A 16,899-nucleotide genomic window follows, 5' to 3' on the forward strand; every position below is an offset into this window, starting at 1 on the left:
ACAGTTGGACAATAAATAACCAGGTAACGTCAATTTACCTCTCTCCTCTTTATCATCATCGCTGATGGTAGAAAGCGTTTGTGGCTATAGATTAATATGACGATATTATGCTGCTATTAACTGAATATTATCAGTTTGTGCACGCTGTATCATCAGCAGAGTGTAAGCCTGTTTTTATCAGCTTGGGAACATGAGTAATATTTAATTAATCCCAGAGCTAACTGGACCTCAATCTCAGAAAGTCCCACACGGGTTCCTCTTGTACCTGACAAACTTTTACCAAAGTTTTTCAAAAAAGTTCCAGTGCTAACACACATCCCAACCTCTTCCTACATATCAGTAAACCACTACGGTAATGTGCAACTTGAGACACTTTAGCTGACATGATTTGTAGTTCTTAAACGTTCATTGTCAAATGTGTTTGCACAGCAAGTCATTAAATATCCTTCTCTAACCTCCGCTGCTTGGTACACAGTGATGTGGGTTGGAATGTTGTTACATTTGCTTTGATATTAGATTTTCCGTACACTATTGGAGCTTGTTAGTGATAGCGATAAGCCACGCTGAACACAGGAAGTGGTGCCCTTTGAACTACGGTGGGTCTGTGATTACGTAAAGCGACAGTGTTTGCAGTTCATTAGTAAAGCAGTGAGATTGACTGTGGGCGTGGGGGTGGGGGGTGGGATGAGACTGTGTGTAAATCAACACAGAGGTGTTATTAAAATGTCACTGAAACGGGAGCTGAGAGTGCAGAGACTATTCTAATTAGCTGTGATTAATGGCTTTCTGTGACATGTTAAAGGAGAAAGTTCTCCATGCGTCTGCGGTTACCTTCTTTAAGGTCAATTTCTGGAGTTTTTAAGAATTAAGAATGCTAATGTGTGAGATTTATTACGATTGGAACTCCAAATTAGGCAGAAAGATAATAACATATTTCACCTTTGTTTGGCTGTGTATTTTACCTGAAAGTAAGGGGGGAAAAAAGCCTTCAACTCAACACTTTTTTGTTCTAAATCTTGTTAAATAATGTGCCAAACAAGATGTGAAAGATCTTCCACCAATGGCGTTCACTTGGGAACACACAGTGCAGTGGTACAAACCCTTTAAGTGTTGCCACAGAAATCCTTTTTGTTTGGCTTAATGAGAATCCTGAGCATCATGGACCTCAAACTCGGAAAGATCTGGACCTGGTTGAATGAAAACCACAATGTTTGATGTTAGGTGCCGTCACTTGATTATATCTGGTGTACATCTAACTTTCTTGACTTTGTCATTTGTCATTTTTTGTCATATATGTAGAGGCAGTGCTTAATTTGTAAATTATCAGGTCCCAGAACACTGGCCGCGTTTTGTTCCGACAGTAAGAGAGAGACAAAAATGTCATGGAATAAAACATTTTTAAAGCACCTTTTGCTAACTAAATGGGTTAATGATATCACGTGAACACAAACAACCAGTTAACCTAAATGTTTAATGAAATAATGATGAATCGGCTTTAAAGAACCACGGACAATCGCCAGTTACGGAGCGCATCCGTCTCTCATTTAGTGTAAAATCACCACTGTAACTCCTCTAATGGAATAGCAGCACAGCAGAGAATGAAAATATAATGTATGCTTACCTTTTATTTGTTTAAAACAGCCATGGATAACTTTGTATCCTCGCAACTGTTTTACATATTTCACATCCAAGGCCTACCTTGTCTTTCATAAGCCACGAGTAGCAGCTCATCTTGGCTTTGAACTGAGCCTTTGTCTCAATACCAGGATTTTCACCGTCGTGTCCTTCTCTTCTGTCTGTCCCTGAGTCCTCATGTGCCCTGGATAGTTCTCCTCCTGTGTCCTGTCTGTTGAAGGCAGGTTCTCCTGCATTAGCATCGTTGCTACAGGTGCTGCTACTCACTACGCTAACTGCTGCTGATTTCCAGCATTCAATTTTGTGTGTACAATGACATTTCCAGTGATTTCAACTCAATATGAGTTTCAGCTGTCCAAATATAATACTGTACTTCAAAATTTCATCAAAACACCTAAGAGCAAATAAAATGCTGAAAAGAAAAATAAAATAAAAAAATGAGGTACTGGATCCAATCAAGTAAGTGTCGGTCAAAATCTAGGAGGTGCCGGATGTTGTTCCGACAGTATCCAGCCCAAATGATAGAGGTATATACACAAAATGTGTTTTCTGCATTTAACACATCCCTGAGGAGCAGTGGGCACCACAGTGTAGCGCCCAGGGAGTAGTTAGGGTTCAGGGACCTGCTCAGTATCCCACAGTGATGGACCAGGGTGGATTTTACAAGCCTGCTTCCTTAACCATTAGGCCACCACTGCCTTTTATGCCTACTTTTTTTTTCATGCTTTCACGCCCAATTTTACAGTTTTTTATTTGTTAAAAATGTTTGAAATATCCAATAACTTTCGTTTCACTTCATGATTGTGTCCCACTTGTTGTTGATTCTTCACAAAAAATTACAGTTTTATATCTTTATGTTTGAAGGCTGAAATGTGGCAAAAGGTCGAAAAGTTCAAGGGGGCCGAATACTTTTGCATATATTTTGAAAAGCAAGCTAATTCACAGCATAGCATTTCCTTCTCTTCAAGCATTAGATATTTGAGCTTTAAAAGAGCACACACACAAAAAAACAGCGCTTAATAACTGTGAGGTTAGAGATGTTCTGATTTCTGTCATTATTGGGGTAAGTGGTCAAACAGAAGAAGGAAAACTAAGCAGCAAATACAGCACAACACAACTAGAAAAAAAATAATTAAGAATTTAGATATATGCAAGAAAAGAAAGAATAAACTTGGAGGAACAAAGGAGGTAAATAGGTAAAACATGAAGAATGTCTGAGAGAAGAGGAATAACCAAGAAAACAGAGGGAGGGGCTTTAAGGGATATGAAGGTGCAGAAGAAGTGGACGTGGAGGCTGATTGAGAGAAGTGGAGTGTCAGCCAGGAGAGGACGACAGGCAAGGAGATAAACGACAGCACATGATGTGGATGGACGTAGGACATTGGACCTGTTAAATATTCATATGTGACTCAATGACATTAAGACAGGAGGAGACGTCGCCAAGGCAACAGGAAAAGCCTAGAGAAGAAAAAGGGGAGTGTAGATGGGGTAAAGGTGGAGGAAATGGTCTGATGCATCGTAGTAGTGGGATGCTTTGGGACGAATACAGAAAATAGAAAATTTGAAGAAAAAGTGAAGTAAAAAGAGTGTTGCCATGACAACAAACACTGATGGATTATTATGCAAAAGGAGAGAAGAGATGAACGAGGGGATGAAAAAGACAAGAGGAAAATCAGAGAGGCAATTGTGCTGATAAGGATAAGTGGAGAAAATGAGATGGAGGGAAGGAAGAGGAGAGGGGGGGTGAGGGAGGAGGGTGTTAAAGGTCAGCATGGCTGTTCCTTCATCTGCTGCTCTATCTCTGTAATTGATCTAGTCTTTTCCCATCAGCCCCTTGGCCTATCCATCACACACACATACACACACACAAACAGGCATGTACACAGGTGCACACACACACACTAGTGCTTAGGGAGAATTGTGTGTGTTGTGCAGCGCAGCACATTTGTAATACATCCTGATAAAATGGAGGGGGTTTCAGTTCAGTGTGGGCCATTTATTTTTACTCTGGACTATTTTGTGCCACACACTAATTTCACCCCAATACACTATTTTGTATTGCTCTTGTGAGATTTAGTCTCAGTAAAGTGTTCCAGCAGTGCAGAGAATATGCAGCTCTGATGCGGAGAATACAAATGTTGTTCCAATGGAACGCTGTTTCAGTTCATTTGCTGTGCCTCTGTCGCAGTTGTGGGTTCTTGCGGAACCAAGTCATTCTAAACTTCTACTTTTACACTGCTGATGTTGTAGTTTATTAACAATAAACTCATGTCTTAAACATCTCTCACTCAGTGATGCCATATGCACCGGCAGAGCAAATTCAAAAGTATTTTAAAGATTACACTCAAATCAATTCATCCATAAACTGTACTGTACTATCATTACAGAAGAACACAGTATGGACATGGAACACAAGCTGAGGAGGAGGAAGACACATGCACACGCACGAAGCCACGCAAACATAAATATTTTGACATGCACATTTTATGCCTTAAAACTAGCCTACTGATTATTTATAAATTGCTATTTACAATTTATAGTATTGGCTGAAATTAGCATTGAACAATATTATATTATTAATATATTATGTTATTTTAGGATATATTGTATTGCATAGTGTTATTTTTAAAAGCACAGAACCAAAAAGTTATTAAACTTTTATTTATATCACAGTATATTTCACCATTTGGTTTATTGTATTTTTGCTCTGGCAGGTAACAATGCAATTAATATTTGCAAGTCAATCACAGAAAGTCATGCAATGATAAAAATTCCTAGCGATGACCAACACTGAATATTGCATAAAATGTGAAAAAATTCCCAGTAATCAGCACCAGTGTAATAGAGTTTATAGAAGCTCTTTTGGCTCTGAGAGCAGAGGAGAGAATCCAGGTCAGCAGGGCAGCAGAGATAACAGGATATCTGAGGGGACGCAGAGTATCGACAGACGTTTTATCCCATCGATGAAGCATTTACTGACTCAATGAAACTCTGCTGTTATAGGTCAACAAATTAGATCAAAAGGTCGCAGAATTTAGTTTGGTTTATTTTCCCACTTCTTTTTGCAGCAGCCTTTTTGTTTGTGTGAAGCAAAGCACTTGTGACAGTGCGGCGCTCCTCAGATGAGCTTTTATGGTCTCATTCTGATGGAAAGTGGAAAGTCACAAGGTCACACTGCATGTGTAATACACAGATAAAGTACAGCCTCAGAGGAGCTTTTTGTCATTTCCTTTCTGGTAATGGGAATCTCTACTGCCTTTTATATCAGAGCAGAGATTTATGTCTCTCGGGAAGAAGCCGTACAGGACTATGTGTAAATGAATGCACAGAGCAGAATATGTTTAAACCTGTGTGAGACTCTAGTGTTTTCAAGCATTTCGAGATCTGTCCAGATCTTTGTCCAACTTGCATTCACCAACAAATCCATATCTATAAGGATCATTATCAGTGATGTCACCTGAGTTGATCATGGTGGAAAAGTCAATCAACAAAAGAAACAAATCTATAATTATATATTATTATGATAGCACATAGGGCAGCTTTTGTATGTGCTTAGCCTTTTAATTCAATTCAATTCGACTTTATTTGTATAGCGCAATTTACAACAAAGTCATCTCAATGCGCTTATCAAAATATAAAATTCATAGTAACAAAGAAAAAACCAACAAGATCCACATGAACAAGCATTTAGCGACAGTGGGAAGAAACAACTCCCTTTTAACAGGAAGAAATCTCCGTTAGAACCAGGTTCAGAGGTGGCAGCCATCTGCGTGGACTGGTTGGGGTTAGTGGACAGAAGGACCAACAGAACAGGATAGAGAGATAGAACATCAGAGTGGCTCAGACTAGTTGAGCCGTGAACCACAGATCAGGAACTGCCATCATCAGCTTCACGACACCTGAAACAGAGCAGAGAGAGAAAAACGAGGAGAAGGCACTGACTGCAGAAAAACATGATACATTAGTATCAAGTCTGCCTTGGCCTTGGGCCTCACTCCCAATGGCCTAGTCAGCACTTATTGTAAAGGTGACTAATCTCTTCCCGTATGTTGGTAAGCTAACAGCGACTCCCAGGTCTGTAAATGAGACAGTTTACAGACGAGCCCATGTCCGCTTTAGCGGTTAGGTTATGTTATGATTCAGTCCTGTTTATGCGGACTGTAAATCATAACCAGCTACATCACAATTTGAATCTCTTCCCGTTTATTGAACCAGTAAATGCGACTGTTTACAGATGAGCCCATGTCTGCTCTAGTGGTTAGGTTATGTTATGATTCAGTCTGCGATTGGTGAAACTGAATTTCAATAGTCTGTATTGACTTTCAAAGTAACAACTTCAAATTGTGTTTTTTCTTGTTGAAAAAAAATAATCATAGTATATTTCAAAAATTCAATATATTTCTGCTTCTCAAATTCAGATTTACTGCACGCAATTCAATTTCACTACAAGGAGACACACTTCGGGTTCGTGAGGTTGAGCAATCAATCACTGATTCATGGAACTCTTGTTGATGTCTACAAAAACTTCTTTACAGATCACTGACTACCTACGGTCCGTGATTTTGATTGTGGGCGGGCCTCCACAAAACTAAACTGAATGGGCCAGTTAAAATAAGCAAAAAAAACGGGCTTCCCTTTATCTTCATTTCAGCCCTTTTCTGCGAAACTGACGCTAAGAATTCAGTGAAATTGATTGTTGTGCATGAGTGCCGTCGTTGTTGTGGGATGTCAGGCAAATTATTTTAGAAGTCCGACTTTACTGTGTTTGAGCGCTGACTTCAGGTGGCGATTCCTGGTCAGTAAAACCAGAATCAAGCGTTGCGTGTTGAAAGTTTGTGCATTCTAAACCTTCTGACAAGATTTCCTAAATTATTGGAAACGTATGTTTTGAGAGAATTCCGATTATTTTGGTTTTTATTTTATTTTCTGTTTGGTTTTTAATTGTCAATGTTGTGTGTTGTGTTTTGATTCATTTTTGTACATATTATCTTGCAGTGGTTTTTCCTTTTTGTCTTTTTTTTCTTTTAATTAAAGGTATAGTGGAGGATGTTATTTTGGCATGAAGACTATTGGTCCTCCTAATTGTCAATCATTCTGGTGATATGTTTACGTAAGGCCATCCTACATGCTCATCCCCCGAGCTAGTTTTCGCTTGCTGCGCATGCACACTTTTCACTTACCGGTGGCGAGTCTGAGATAGTGGGAAAAGTGCAAATCTCTTGGGAGCAGGTAAAGCATTGTGCATGTGCAATTTTTCAAAACTTTTCTAAACTTTGAATAAATCCTCCTCTATACCTTTAACATTTAAAAACGTCACAAAAACAGTCACATATTTAAATACTGTATGTACTATTAAAATATAAAAAAACTTTGTATGGTCAGTTTACATTCAAATATCACATTCCAGGAGCTCTTGTCGTAAAGATTGCGAGAGAAGGAAGTGACGTAGTCGACACGCATGCATTGAAAGGTTCTGAAAGGATCTTCTCAAAGGATCAGGCACTGACGATGCCGCCTGTAGGGAGGTTTAAAGTCCACATGTGGGGTGCAAGCTGCTGATGAGCTGAAAAGCTTTTAATCAAAGCTTCACATGGGCTAATTATTGGATGAACAGGACCTGGGTGGGCTTTGATCAAAGTGGAACCCATCCGTGGCGCCGCGAGTACATCCAGGTTGCTTCATTTGCTGTAATTCTTTTTTAATTACACCTCCAACATTTCAGATTGTGTAATTACTCTCCTCGGCTACGCTGCATTCCCACACTATGCTCATGTCTGCAGAGCCCAAATTTGTGCTGGGTGGTCTTCACCATGTTTGCATTCATTAATAAATTCATTAATGAGTTGGCATTCTGAAATCATGCACAATAGTTTGCAAAATTTGTGCCAAAACAACACGGATTCAAGTGAAAGAGGCTGACATTGTGCTGTGGTGCATCTCTATTTCTTCTGTTTGACTAGAATTGCTGCCATACTCACAAAGATTTGAGGAAATCTCATAAAAGACATCACTCCGAGTACCCTTCAGTTAGTGTTGGGTTTGAACCCTTTATATGCTCATGTCAAAGCCACTCTCTTTGTTGCTAAAACACTCTATTTAGCAATGATGGAATCTGACGCCACAGACTGTTGGATGCCTGGTTGAACTGTGAGGTCTTTCCCTGCTGAGCTTGTCTCATGTAATCTGCCTTGGGGTCTTCATCGCTCCAGGGCAACTACACACCCTTACACGGACAGCTGCACAATACTGCTGCTATAGTTTACCACATTTATGGATCTGTTTCACAGTTATGTGAGCGTGGATTCGCCTGTTCCTGATGTGTTTATTCCAGTTAGGATTGCGAAGGGGTGGAAAAATTCTCTTTAAAATTCCACGCGAACTTAAGTTCAGTACTTTAGGGATAATTCAAAATTGTAAACTCTCAATTTTAATTATTTATTGGAGGTACCTGGAAGAAAGTATTTGGTATTTTGAATGATGCTGAAATATATTTTCCAAACTATTTTTAACATTCCTGTTAAGGGTCAACCTTCAATTTTTAGAATTTTCATTGGAAGTTATCAAATTTGAAAATTCCCAATTTCCAGGTAATTCCAATAAATAATGCCCAGGAAAAGTTTATATTTTTATATTTTTTAATATTCCCAAAATTCCGTGCTCAAGTCCCCATTGAAATTTACTGTAAATGTTCCAAACCTCATTTGACTGTGAGTGGGAGTGTGACTTTGATTGTTTATCCTTGCGAGACATTCTGTCCAATGAGTGTAAATTTGTATATAAACGAGTATTGATTTATGTAAAATTGAATTAATTAAATTGCTAGATGACATTTGATAACACCAAAATAAGCTACTGAATAAATTATTTATTGATTTTTGAGGATTCTTTTTAAGAGTATGCATGAATCATAGGACTGTTATTTTGCTTCATGGTTATTCATTTGAAGTCAGGAAAAAAGTTGCCATATGGTTATATCATTAATAACAAATACTTAAGATTATTATATTGTGATGGTTTATGTATGTAATATATATATATCAAATGTGCTACTTCTCTGTGTGTTATTTAGTAACTGTCGAACTGCTGCAGCTGGTGGATCTTCAGTTTTGCTGTTTACTTCCTGATCTTATCGAAATTTCAATGATGTTTTAAATGTAGCCAGTATTAAAATCTATAAATGAGCAGAGGGGGCTTCAAGCTGTCCCGAGGCAGATATCCATTGAAAGCTGCCGCAGCATCGTTTTATAGGGTAAAAGCTTCAGCGGGACCAGACTAATTTCCAATTTACAAATCAGTTTTCAATCTGCACAGATTGATTTTTGGTTTATGACTAAGTCTTTTCCACATTTAACAGCCTCGTGTCCTTGTATTTTGTCACAACATCTAAACACGGGCCAAATTTGCATGAACATTTAACATTTAAAGATTAAATTTGATTCTAAAGTAGGATATGCTTCATGACCTGCAACAGTGTAGATACATGTTAAGAAAAAAATTGCTTTACTTGTAAGAGTTTACGGGGAAAGACTTACAGAACACTTTTAAATTACTGTAGCATTTTATTAATTTACTTTGTGACAAGCATTTATAATGTCTACACACTATATACTGTACACACTTATCAAACACGACATAACTTATCTACAGTGAAATAGAATATATCTTTGGATCTGATCAACATTTGTATTGTTCTCATAAAAGTCGACAAAGATGTTTTAAATGATTTTAAAGTTGCCATAATGTTGCTGATGTAAACGGCTGACTATGAACGGCCCCAGTGCATGACTTGTGTAATAGTAGTGTTTGAACAGTGACACATGCACATGTTTATCCATCTATGCGGTGTTGGTGAAACCCGCTGTGAGATAAAAGCAGAGGTATGATGATGGCTGACAGGAAGCTGCAGCTCAGTGACAGCTTGGCTTTAGTGGAAGCACAAAGCAGACGAGGAAGTTAACATGAAACACTGAACTGACTGGTCAATCATGGCTTGGTTTACCACAGTTGTTTACACTTAATGCTTTCAATCACTAAATCTAATTATACTATATGGTACATTTATCAAGTTCTTATTTTTTGTAATTTATATATATATGAATGAATGCCCTGAATGATTTTAAATGTGAAGGTCCTGCAGAGACTGAGATCTGATGTTGTAGGTGTTTTACATACTGGCTCATTTACATGTGGAAGTGCCAAATGAGGCACAATAATCTTGTTTTTTTTTTCATTTATTTTCATTATTATTGTAACGTACCATTTGTAAGCTGGTAGTAGGTTTTTTTGGGGTAAACATTAATTCTGGGTAGTTTTAATCCATCAGTGGCTTGGATTGTATGTACAGTATAAATATAGTTGATGTTTGGAACTTCAGAATAAGATAAATGTTAAATATAATATTTATCTTAGAGGTCTAATTCATCTAAATTAATCTCATAATATCTGACACCAGAAGCAACATTTTTCTCATGGATTTTGGTGTATGACTGAATCAATGAAAACAACGAGTGAGCTTAAACAACAAAATTTTGTTTATTTTTTTTATTACGAGTTTACCGGGAACTTGTGAAATGAGAGACGTTCCTCAATTTTTGGAGCGAAAAAAAAAAAAAAATTAATTAATCATGATTAACGCTTTAACCAGCTATTCTTTTATTACAAAGATTTTAATTTTGAAAACATGAATAGTCCGTTGTTTTGTTGTAATACATCTTTCTTCAAACTGTAACCCATATGTATCTGTTTACTGTTTTTTATACTCCCTTATGCATAAGTAATGGTTTGACCCATTGATAAATATTTTTGTTAGTTATTTGGTTAACGTTAGGTTTGTCTTGTAGCTTCCAGTATATAAGCAGTGGATGATGCTCCTCTGATCCTGGATAGAGCTGTATGCTCCAGAGCTCCTTTGCAGAGGCTTGTTAAGGCCAGTAGTGTTTGTCAAGTTCTCCTAAAGTTGGGTTACTTTTGATAGTTTGACCAATTCAATGTTGTATTTTTAATTTCTCGCCTATTATTCTGCATCTACAAGCGCTATTTGGCACTGTTGCAAAAAGGGTTTAAACTGGGAAGACTGACTACGACTCCTGTCTTCACCACAAGCCTCCAAATCCTACAGACGATGTCAATTCTGAACTTGCCAAACTTATGGAGTTTCGTCTTTACAAAAATCAAAAGTTTGAAAGAGTGGAAAGTGCTTAAGGGAAAATCAGATATGAAATGTAACGCTGAATCAATGATCTCTATTGGTATCACAGATATTTAAAGTACAGCTATTCACTGTAACTATCCTCAAAAAGCAAGAACCTGATTCAATTAAGTGGATCGGCTTGGAATAGACGTGCTACATTTTAATGAGTTGGAAAACAATCACCAAGAGTGAAAAGGTCACAAGTTTTCCAACTTTTTGTTTAGACTTTTTTCCTTCAGGCAGCCATTGGTGTGCAAAGAGTCAAAACTTCACATATCAAACTCACTGACGAACGATAATCCATTACAGCCTACTTGAAGTCACCTGTTATTTGATTCACTCAGAAGTGCATATTGAAATTCTACACCGCACTGTTCTACAACAATTGAACAGATTTAAATCCAACACAACAGTCATTGTGATCGATGAGGCTTCAGTACTCTTATGTGAGTTGACTTAGAAAATAGATTGCTGGAGTGTGAGGATGCAGAGGGAGAGATGCAGCTGCTGAAGTGATTGGCTCACTAACAATCTGAGCCTCGCAGCTTTGGTGTGATGACCTGAACATGAGCTTTGCACGTGCTCCCCACGATCAATTCCAACTCCGCTGATGTGAAGTTCCAAATCACAGCAGGTTACTCCTGCTCTCACAATAATACCACAAGCTGTGGTTGTAATGTAATACCTTCCGCGTAATCCTGATGTGCTTAGAATATTTTTCCTGCATGACTGGAATTGCTGTTAACTAAAGCAGTGGTCATACTGGCATTAGCACAGCCTGGGTCAGGAGGGAATCCGCCATTGTTGCCAGCATGAGTCATTGTAGCTTAAAGTGAAGAAACATTAAGCACACATAACAGCATGTACTAGTGTGCGTGATGAGCTTTGCGGCAGCTGAGGCACACACTTTCAGTTATTTCAAAATCAAATTTAAAGGGCCTGTACTACGAAGTTGGATTTCATCTTATTGCACTAACACCCAGGATATATTCGGTGTGTGGTGTACTACGACGCTGGCTAACGTCTTAATGGGTTAAATCACAGTGGTAACGACTTCATAACCTGTTTGGGGATAAGATCTGAGTGAGTACAAAAGTCCCTCAGTTCTCTTGGGAAATAGACTTTTTTCACGACAACCGGAATTAGCGCCTCCGGGTGTCGAGTAACTTCCTGTTATTGTGGGTCTAAGGGAAAATGGCTCTTGTTTTTTCAACAGCGTTGCTCAACTTGCCAGCTTTATTGTTCGCTGATGCGGAGGCCATCACAGCGGTGAATAACCGAACAAATAAACTTGATAAGCGGTATAAGTTCTTCTATGAAGAATATATCCACAGCTATCAAGATAAGAAAAGAAGTAGCTTCGTGAACTAACCGCTATCTACAACATATGAAGTATAAACATTATAATAAAGAAACCTAATTTAGTCTGCTAAAATATTTGGAATGTTTAAAGAGAGGCGTGTTATAGACCTTTTAAGTTATATTGTAACATTCTGACATGTGTTTGTCTTATTTACCTGTGGGTGGACGTGTCGTAGCAGCTTTAGCATGGCTAGCTTGCTGTGAGAGGACAAGCTGCCGTTTCTGAGCCCTCTCGAAGGCCGACTCCGTCTTCGGTAGTGAGATAAAATTATTCCAGGGAAAGAGAAATGGAACAGCTCCACTTTTAAGGCGGTGTAATGTAGAATACATATTCCAGACCCTCATCCCTTCTAACTGCTTAGATCTACTGCCTCCTTTGGTCTGGGCCCATCAGAAAAGCGTGGGTATACAGGTACGGCTGTTTTCTTGCCCCCCACAAGAGCAACCAGGAACAGAACAAGAGCAACCACGCCGAGAATGAGCATTTTTGTCTAACGCTAAAGCTATAGCCACAGGAAGTGTGAAAAAGGTCTATGCCCTGCCCATTGTTAGAAGATCTTGATTGGTGCAGATCTGGCAGCTGTGTTTAGGAAAGATAGATTATTAATGGATACATGTAATCCTTTGATATCATCCAATGATATCATTTAGGAAAGATATAGATTTACATCTGATGGACTGATCTACAGTCAGCTGATGAAGCCCGTGTTGGGCATTCTCTGTTTCACGGATGAATCAACTCATTCATTCTTTCATACGCTATAGTGACACAGACAGTTTCAGCAGGAAACACAGTGCTCTCATCCCAGTATATGTGTGATATATTGAGGAGGACTACCTGAATAAACCTTATTCTACCTTAATAAAGGGAAACTGGCTGATCAGAGCGCTGTTCATTTCATCTCAAGCTTTTACCCATTAACAGTGTCAGCAACTTCCTGCCTGCATTCTTTCTTTCCTGCTTCTTCTGCAGCGACAATGTTGTCTGAGTTCTGGATTTTAAATCTTCATATTTTTAAATAATTATTCCTCACTTGTGACGTAAGTTGCTCTACACGGTTTTGCCATAAATGTGATTGGTCAGACGCTGCGATCTCCCCCCATGTCACAGGAGCGTACACGTAGCCAGGCTGAAATCACCTGGCTAAGTGAACGTATTTATATCCTGTGCTTAATCACATAAAACATTTTTTTTTTTTTATCTGTACCAAAAACACTGCCCAAGTGACATTTCTGGTGTTTTTTACACGTTTTTTGACAAAACATGCATGTTGATATTTTGGCTTCCATGGAAACATCTGAATACAGAAGAAATCCAAGTAGCATGTCAAACCAAGCGTTTTGATCAAAGCTAAAAACCAGCCGATGCTTAGCTGAGTTTGTGTTTTCCAGCTACGAAGGGTTCAGTGAATGCACTGATAAAGCGTGCAGGGTTCAGTGTCTCCAATTAGGTTAAGAACAGCTGTGATGAACAAAGCAGGATGAAAATGATGTCACATGAATCAATGTCTTCGTTGTCTGGTGAGAAATAAGTCAAATAATGAAAGAATGAAGTAAAAAAAAAACTCCAAATCCCACAATGTAATGCACAAGTTCAAAGTCACATGACCGTCTGATAACACATTTTAGAGACTAAAACAAACTTTTGAGCAACAATTTCTGCTTTCAGCTATTCTTCTTGAGTTAATCCCTGAGAACAACTTTTGGATTGACATACAGGCACCTTTTTAAAATGTGACTTCTATTGTTAAGCAGTTTTAAAGCCCATGTGCTTCTGGACAAAACTGTCTGTTAAAGGTCATTTTCCCCCATAGTGTATAAAGAGACTCTGTCTCAATAGAGATACCAGTAATTGACAGGGAAGAATGCTGTAATTTGTCTGTCCTGTATCAAATTTATGTTTTTACTCTTTTCAGTGTTGAAGAGATTGTTCCCCTGATATTTTCATAGCTGGTACTGTAAACACAAGCTGGAGAAACGTTGTTTCTTCAGGAACAGGTCATGTAAGGTCCGTCTGGGCCAAAAAGGTGAGGAGCTTTACAGGAAATGTATGATTATTCTTCACAGTTTGTGAGCCAAATAGTCTTTGTCTTATTTTTTACAGGCCCTGCAAACATTTATTTGGCTTCCATAGAAAAAAAAAATTATAATGTTGTGACATTTCAATGATCTTTGTGCATTTTAGAATTGGTCAAGGGAAAAGTTGTGGTGGATTGGGTCGTCAAATAACTGAAGGGTTGGGTGTTCAAATCCCGCTCTATCCAAGTCATTGTCGTTGTGTCCTTGGGCAAGGCAATTTACCCACATTGCCTCATATGAATGTCTATGAATTGTGGGTGAATGTTGGTGGTTTACCATAGGCGGGAAATGGCAGCATGCCCCAGGGCAGCTGTGGCTACAGTTTAGTTTACCACCACTGGTGTGACTGATGTGAGTAACTGGTGTGAATGAATAATGGTTTCTGTACATGCTTTGAGTTTCCTTGAAAAAAGCACCATATAAATGTAGTTACATACAGAAAGCTGGAAGTGCGAATGTGAACTGGAAATGCAAAAGTTCAGCTTTTTTAAAGAGAAAATAATCAAATTGGTATAATCCCATTTTTCATCTAAATACGGGGTGCCTGCGTGCCCATGGCGACCCACAGTTTCTCCCGTTCTTGTCCTCCCATGTTACATGTGATTGTCTTTCTTTGAATGGGATGATACTGAAATGTTTGTACAGCACTTTGTGTTTTTTTTTACCTGTGAAAAGCACTTTATAATTAAAATGTACTTACTTTAAGGGGGAAAATAAATAGATCAGTGTACATACAGTATGTCAAACATTTTTATCTGTTTACTCCTTGTATGATGGCAGTGGTGGCATAACGGTTAAGGAAGTGGGCTTATAATCAGAGAGCGACTGGTTCGAATCCAACCTGGGCCATCGCTGTTTGATGTTGAGCAAGTCCCTCAACCCTAACTGCTTGTATTGTACGTCACTTTGGATAAAAGTGTCATCTAAATGAAATTGTAATTTGCAATGCATTTACGTTGGCCCCCAGTGTCTCCCACAGTCACCGTTGGCATGTTCGATAGTGTCTCTTAATAAAATGAAGCCATCAATAACCAGAGCTACTAATCATGGATAGATGGATGGTTGATTTTCAAACACTGACATCTGATTCATGAGCATGACACATAATTTCATCTTTGGTCCTTTAGGTCCAATAACAGTATTTAGAGTTGCTCAGATGTTCTCCACACATGTTATCATTCTTCTCTGTAATCATTTTTCTTTCCTCCTCCAGGTTTATGAGCAAGATGACCTGTCAGAGCAGATGGCAAGTTTAGAAGGGCTGATGAAGCAGCTCAACGCTATTACTGGCTCTGCCTTCTAACGTGTGATCCCTCCATGGACAAGCCCATCCCACATGTGAGCCGTGGATCAGCCCGAAACCTACTTCAGTCCCTGATGTCACCTGTGGTTTGGAAACAGGTCAAATCTGGGTTTGAGAAAATCCTTGTGGAATAAACTCTTGTATGTGCTGGATCGTCTCTATTCAGTTTCACCTGGTCATGGTTGGTACCGATGGGGTTTGGGGCTTGGACGAAAGGGAAATACACGGAGGACCTTTGCAGCAGCAGCAGCACAGCATCAGCACCACAAACAGAACCTGTTTCAAAAGGTTTAAGAGTTCAAACTGGAACCCTTGTGGAAACTTCAATCTCAACCGAAAAATAAAAAGATGCCTAGCGCCTCGACCAAATGGGACAGGAGGAACCGACTATCACAGAAAAGAAGATCCTCCTGTTTTTTCTACTTGTGGTATTTATTAGCATATTCTTCCGCTGAGTTCTCATAAACTCAGTTACTGTGACTGTACCTCACCTTTTTTCCCTCATTGTTGGAAGCATTCCTTTTGGCTTTCCCCAACTCTTTGAATCTACAAGATGTTTGAATGGTGTGAACCCTGTGACTAAACTTTACAGTGAGTTATAGAGAGAAATCCTCAACCATCAAAATTTCAACAAAACCGTTTTTAATCTAATTTTAGGGAGCTCTTGTATTGATGAAGGGTGTTTCCCAAACATTGAATTGTACTAAACCAGACTCCACAAACTTAAAAATGTTTCTCCCTCGCCTTTGATTGCTGGATTTCCTTTGAGGATGACGGTTTAATTAGTTAATAGATGTCTACATCTCCAGGAGCTGGAACAAATATGACAATATAATTTCTGTATAAAAATGATAATAGACTCCCAGTCTTACCAGCTTCTAACTCCCTTTACTGGGACCCTTAAGTCTTTACCTGCAAGCAATTGTGTTGTTGCCAAAATGTCTTCTGAGCTTATTCTTTTTTTTTTTTAAGCTTGTTTTGCTTTAAAAAGCAATTCTTATCTTCATCAGGGAATGCAGATTACAGGTGTTTGGATTTTGATTGGTATGGTTACTTCTTTCACAACAACCAAGGTTGGCACTGGAACTTTATGAATAGTGACACTGGTCTCATTAGTGATGATGTTGAAACACAGCCCAGTTCCCGCTGGTGGTTGGAGGACTACAGGAGATGGAGAATCTTTAGAAATTAGATGCCTCCTGAAAAATCACAATTAATAAATGATCATTGCATAAGTGGAGAAAGTTTTTAAAGGCTATTAATAGATTTGTGTGAAACCAAACTGATAGTGTATTAAAACGACACAAATGATCTTTATTCTTGCTTTAGG

The 16,899-nt window shown here is 38.7% G+C and overlaps 1 protein-coding gene across 2 annotated transcripts in view; it reads left to right on the forward strand.

Annotated features, from left to right (window-relative positions):
- Window positions 1–16,275, forward strand: part of dcc (DCC netrin 1 receptor) — a 400,100-nt gene extending 383,825 nt beyond the window's left edge. For both annotated transcript variants that reach the window (XM_028463510.1, XM_028463511.1), the window contains one exon: window positions 15,480–16,275. In XM_028463510.1, the coding sequence (XP_028319311.1) occupies window positions 15,480–15,569 (90 nt within the window). In that variant the 3' untranslated portion in view covers window positions 15,570–16,275. The remainder of the gene's footprint in view (window positions 1–15,479) is intronic.
- The last annotated feature ends 624 nt before the right edge of the window (window positions 16,276–16,899 follow it).

Source organism: Gouania willdenowi, chromosome 12 (genome assembly GCF_900634775.1).
Source record: "Gouania willdenowi chromosome 12, fGouWil2.1, whole genome shotgun sequence".
Lineage (NCBI taxonomy): Eukaryota > Metazoa > Chordata > Actinopteri > Blenniiformes > Gobiesocidae > Gouania > Gouania willdenowi.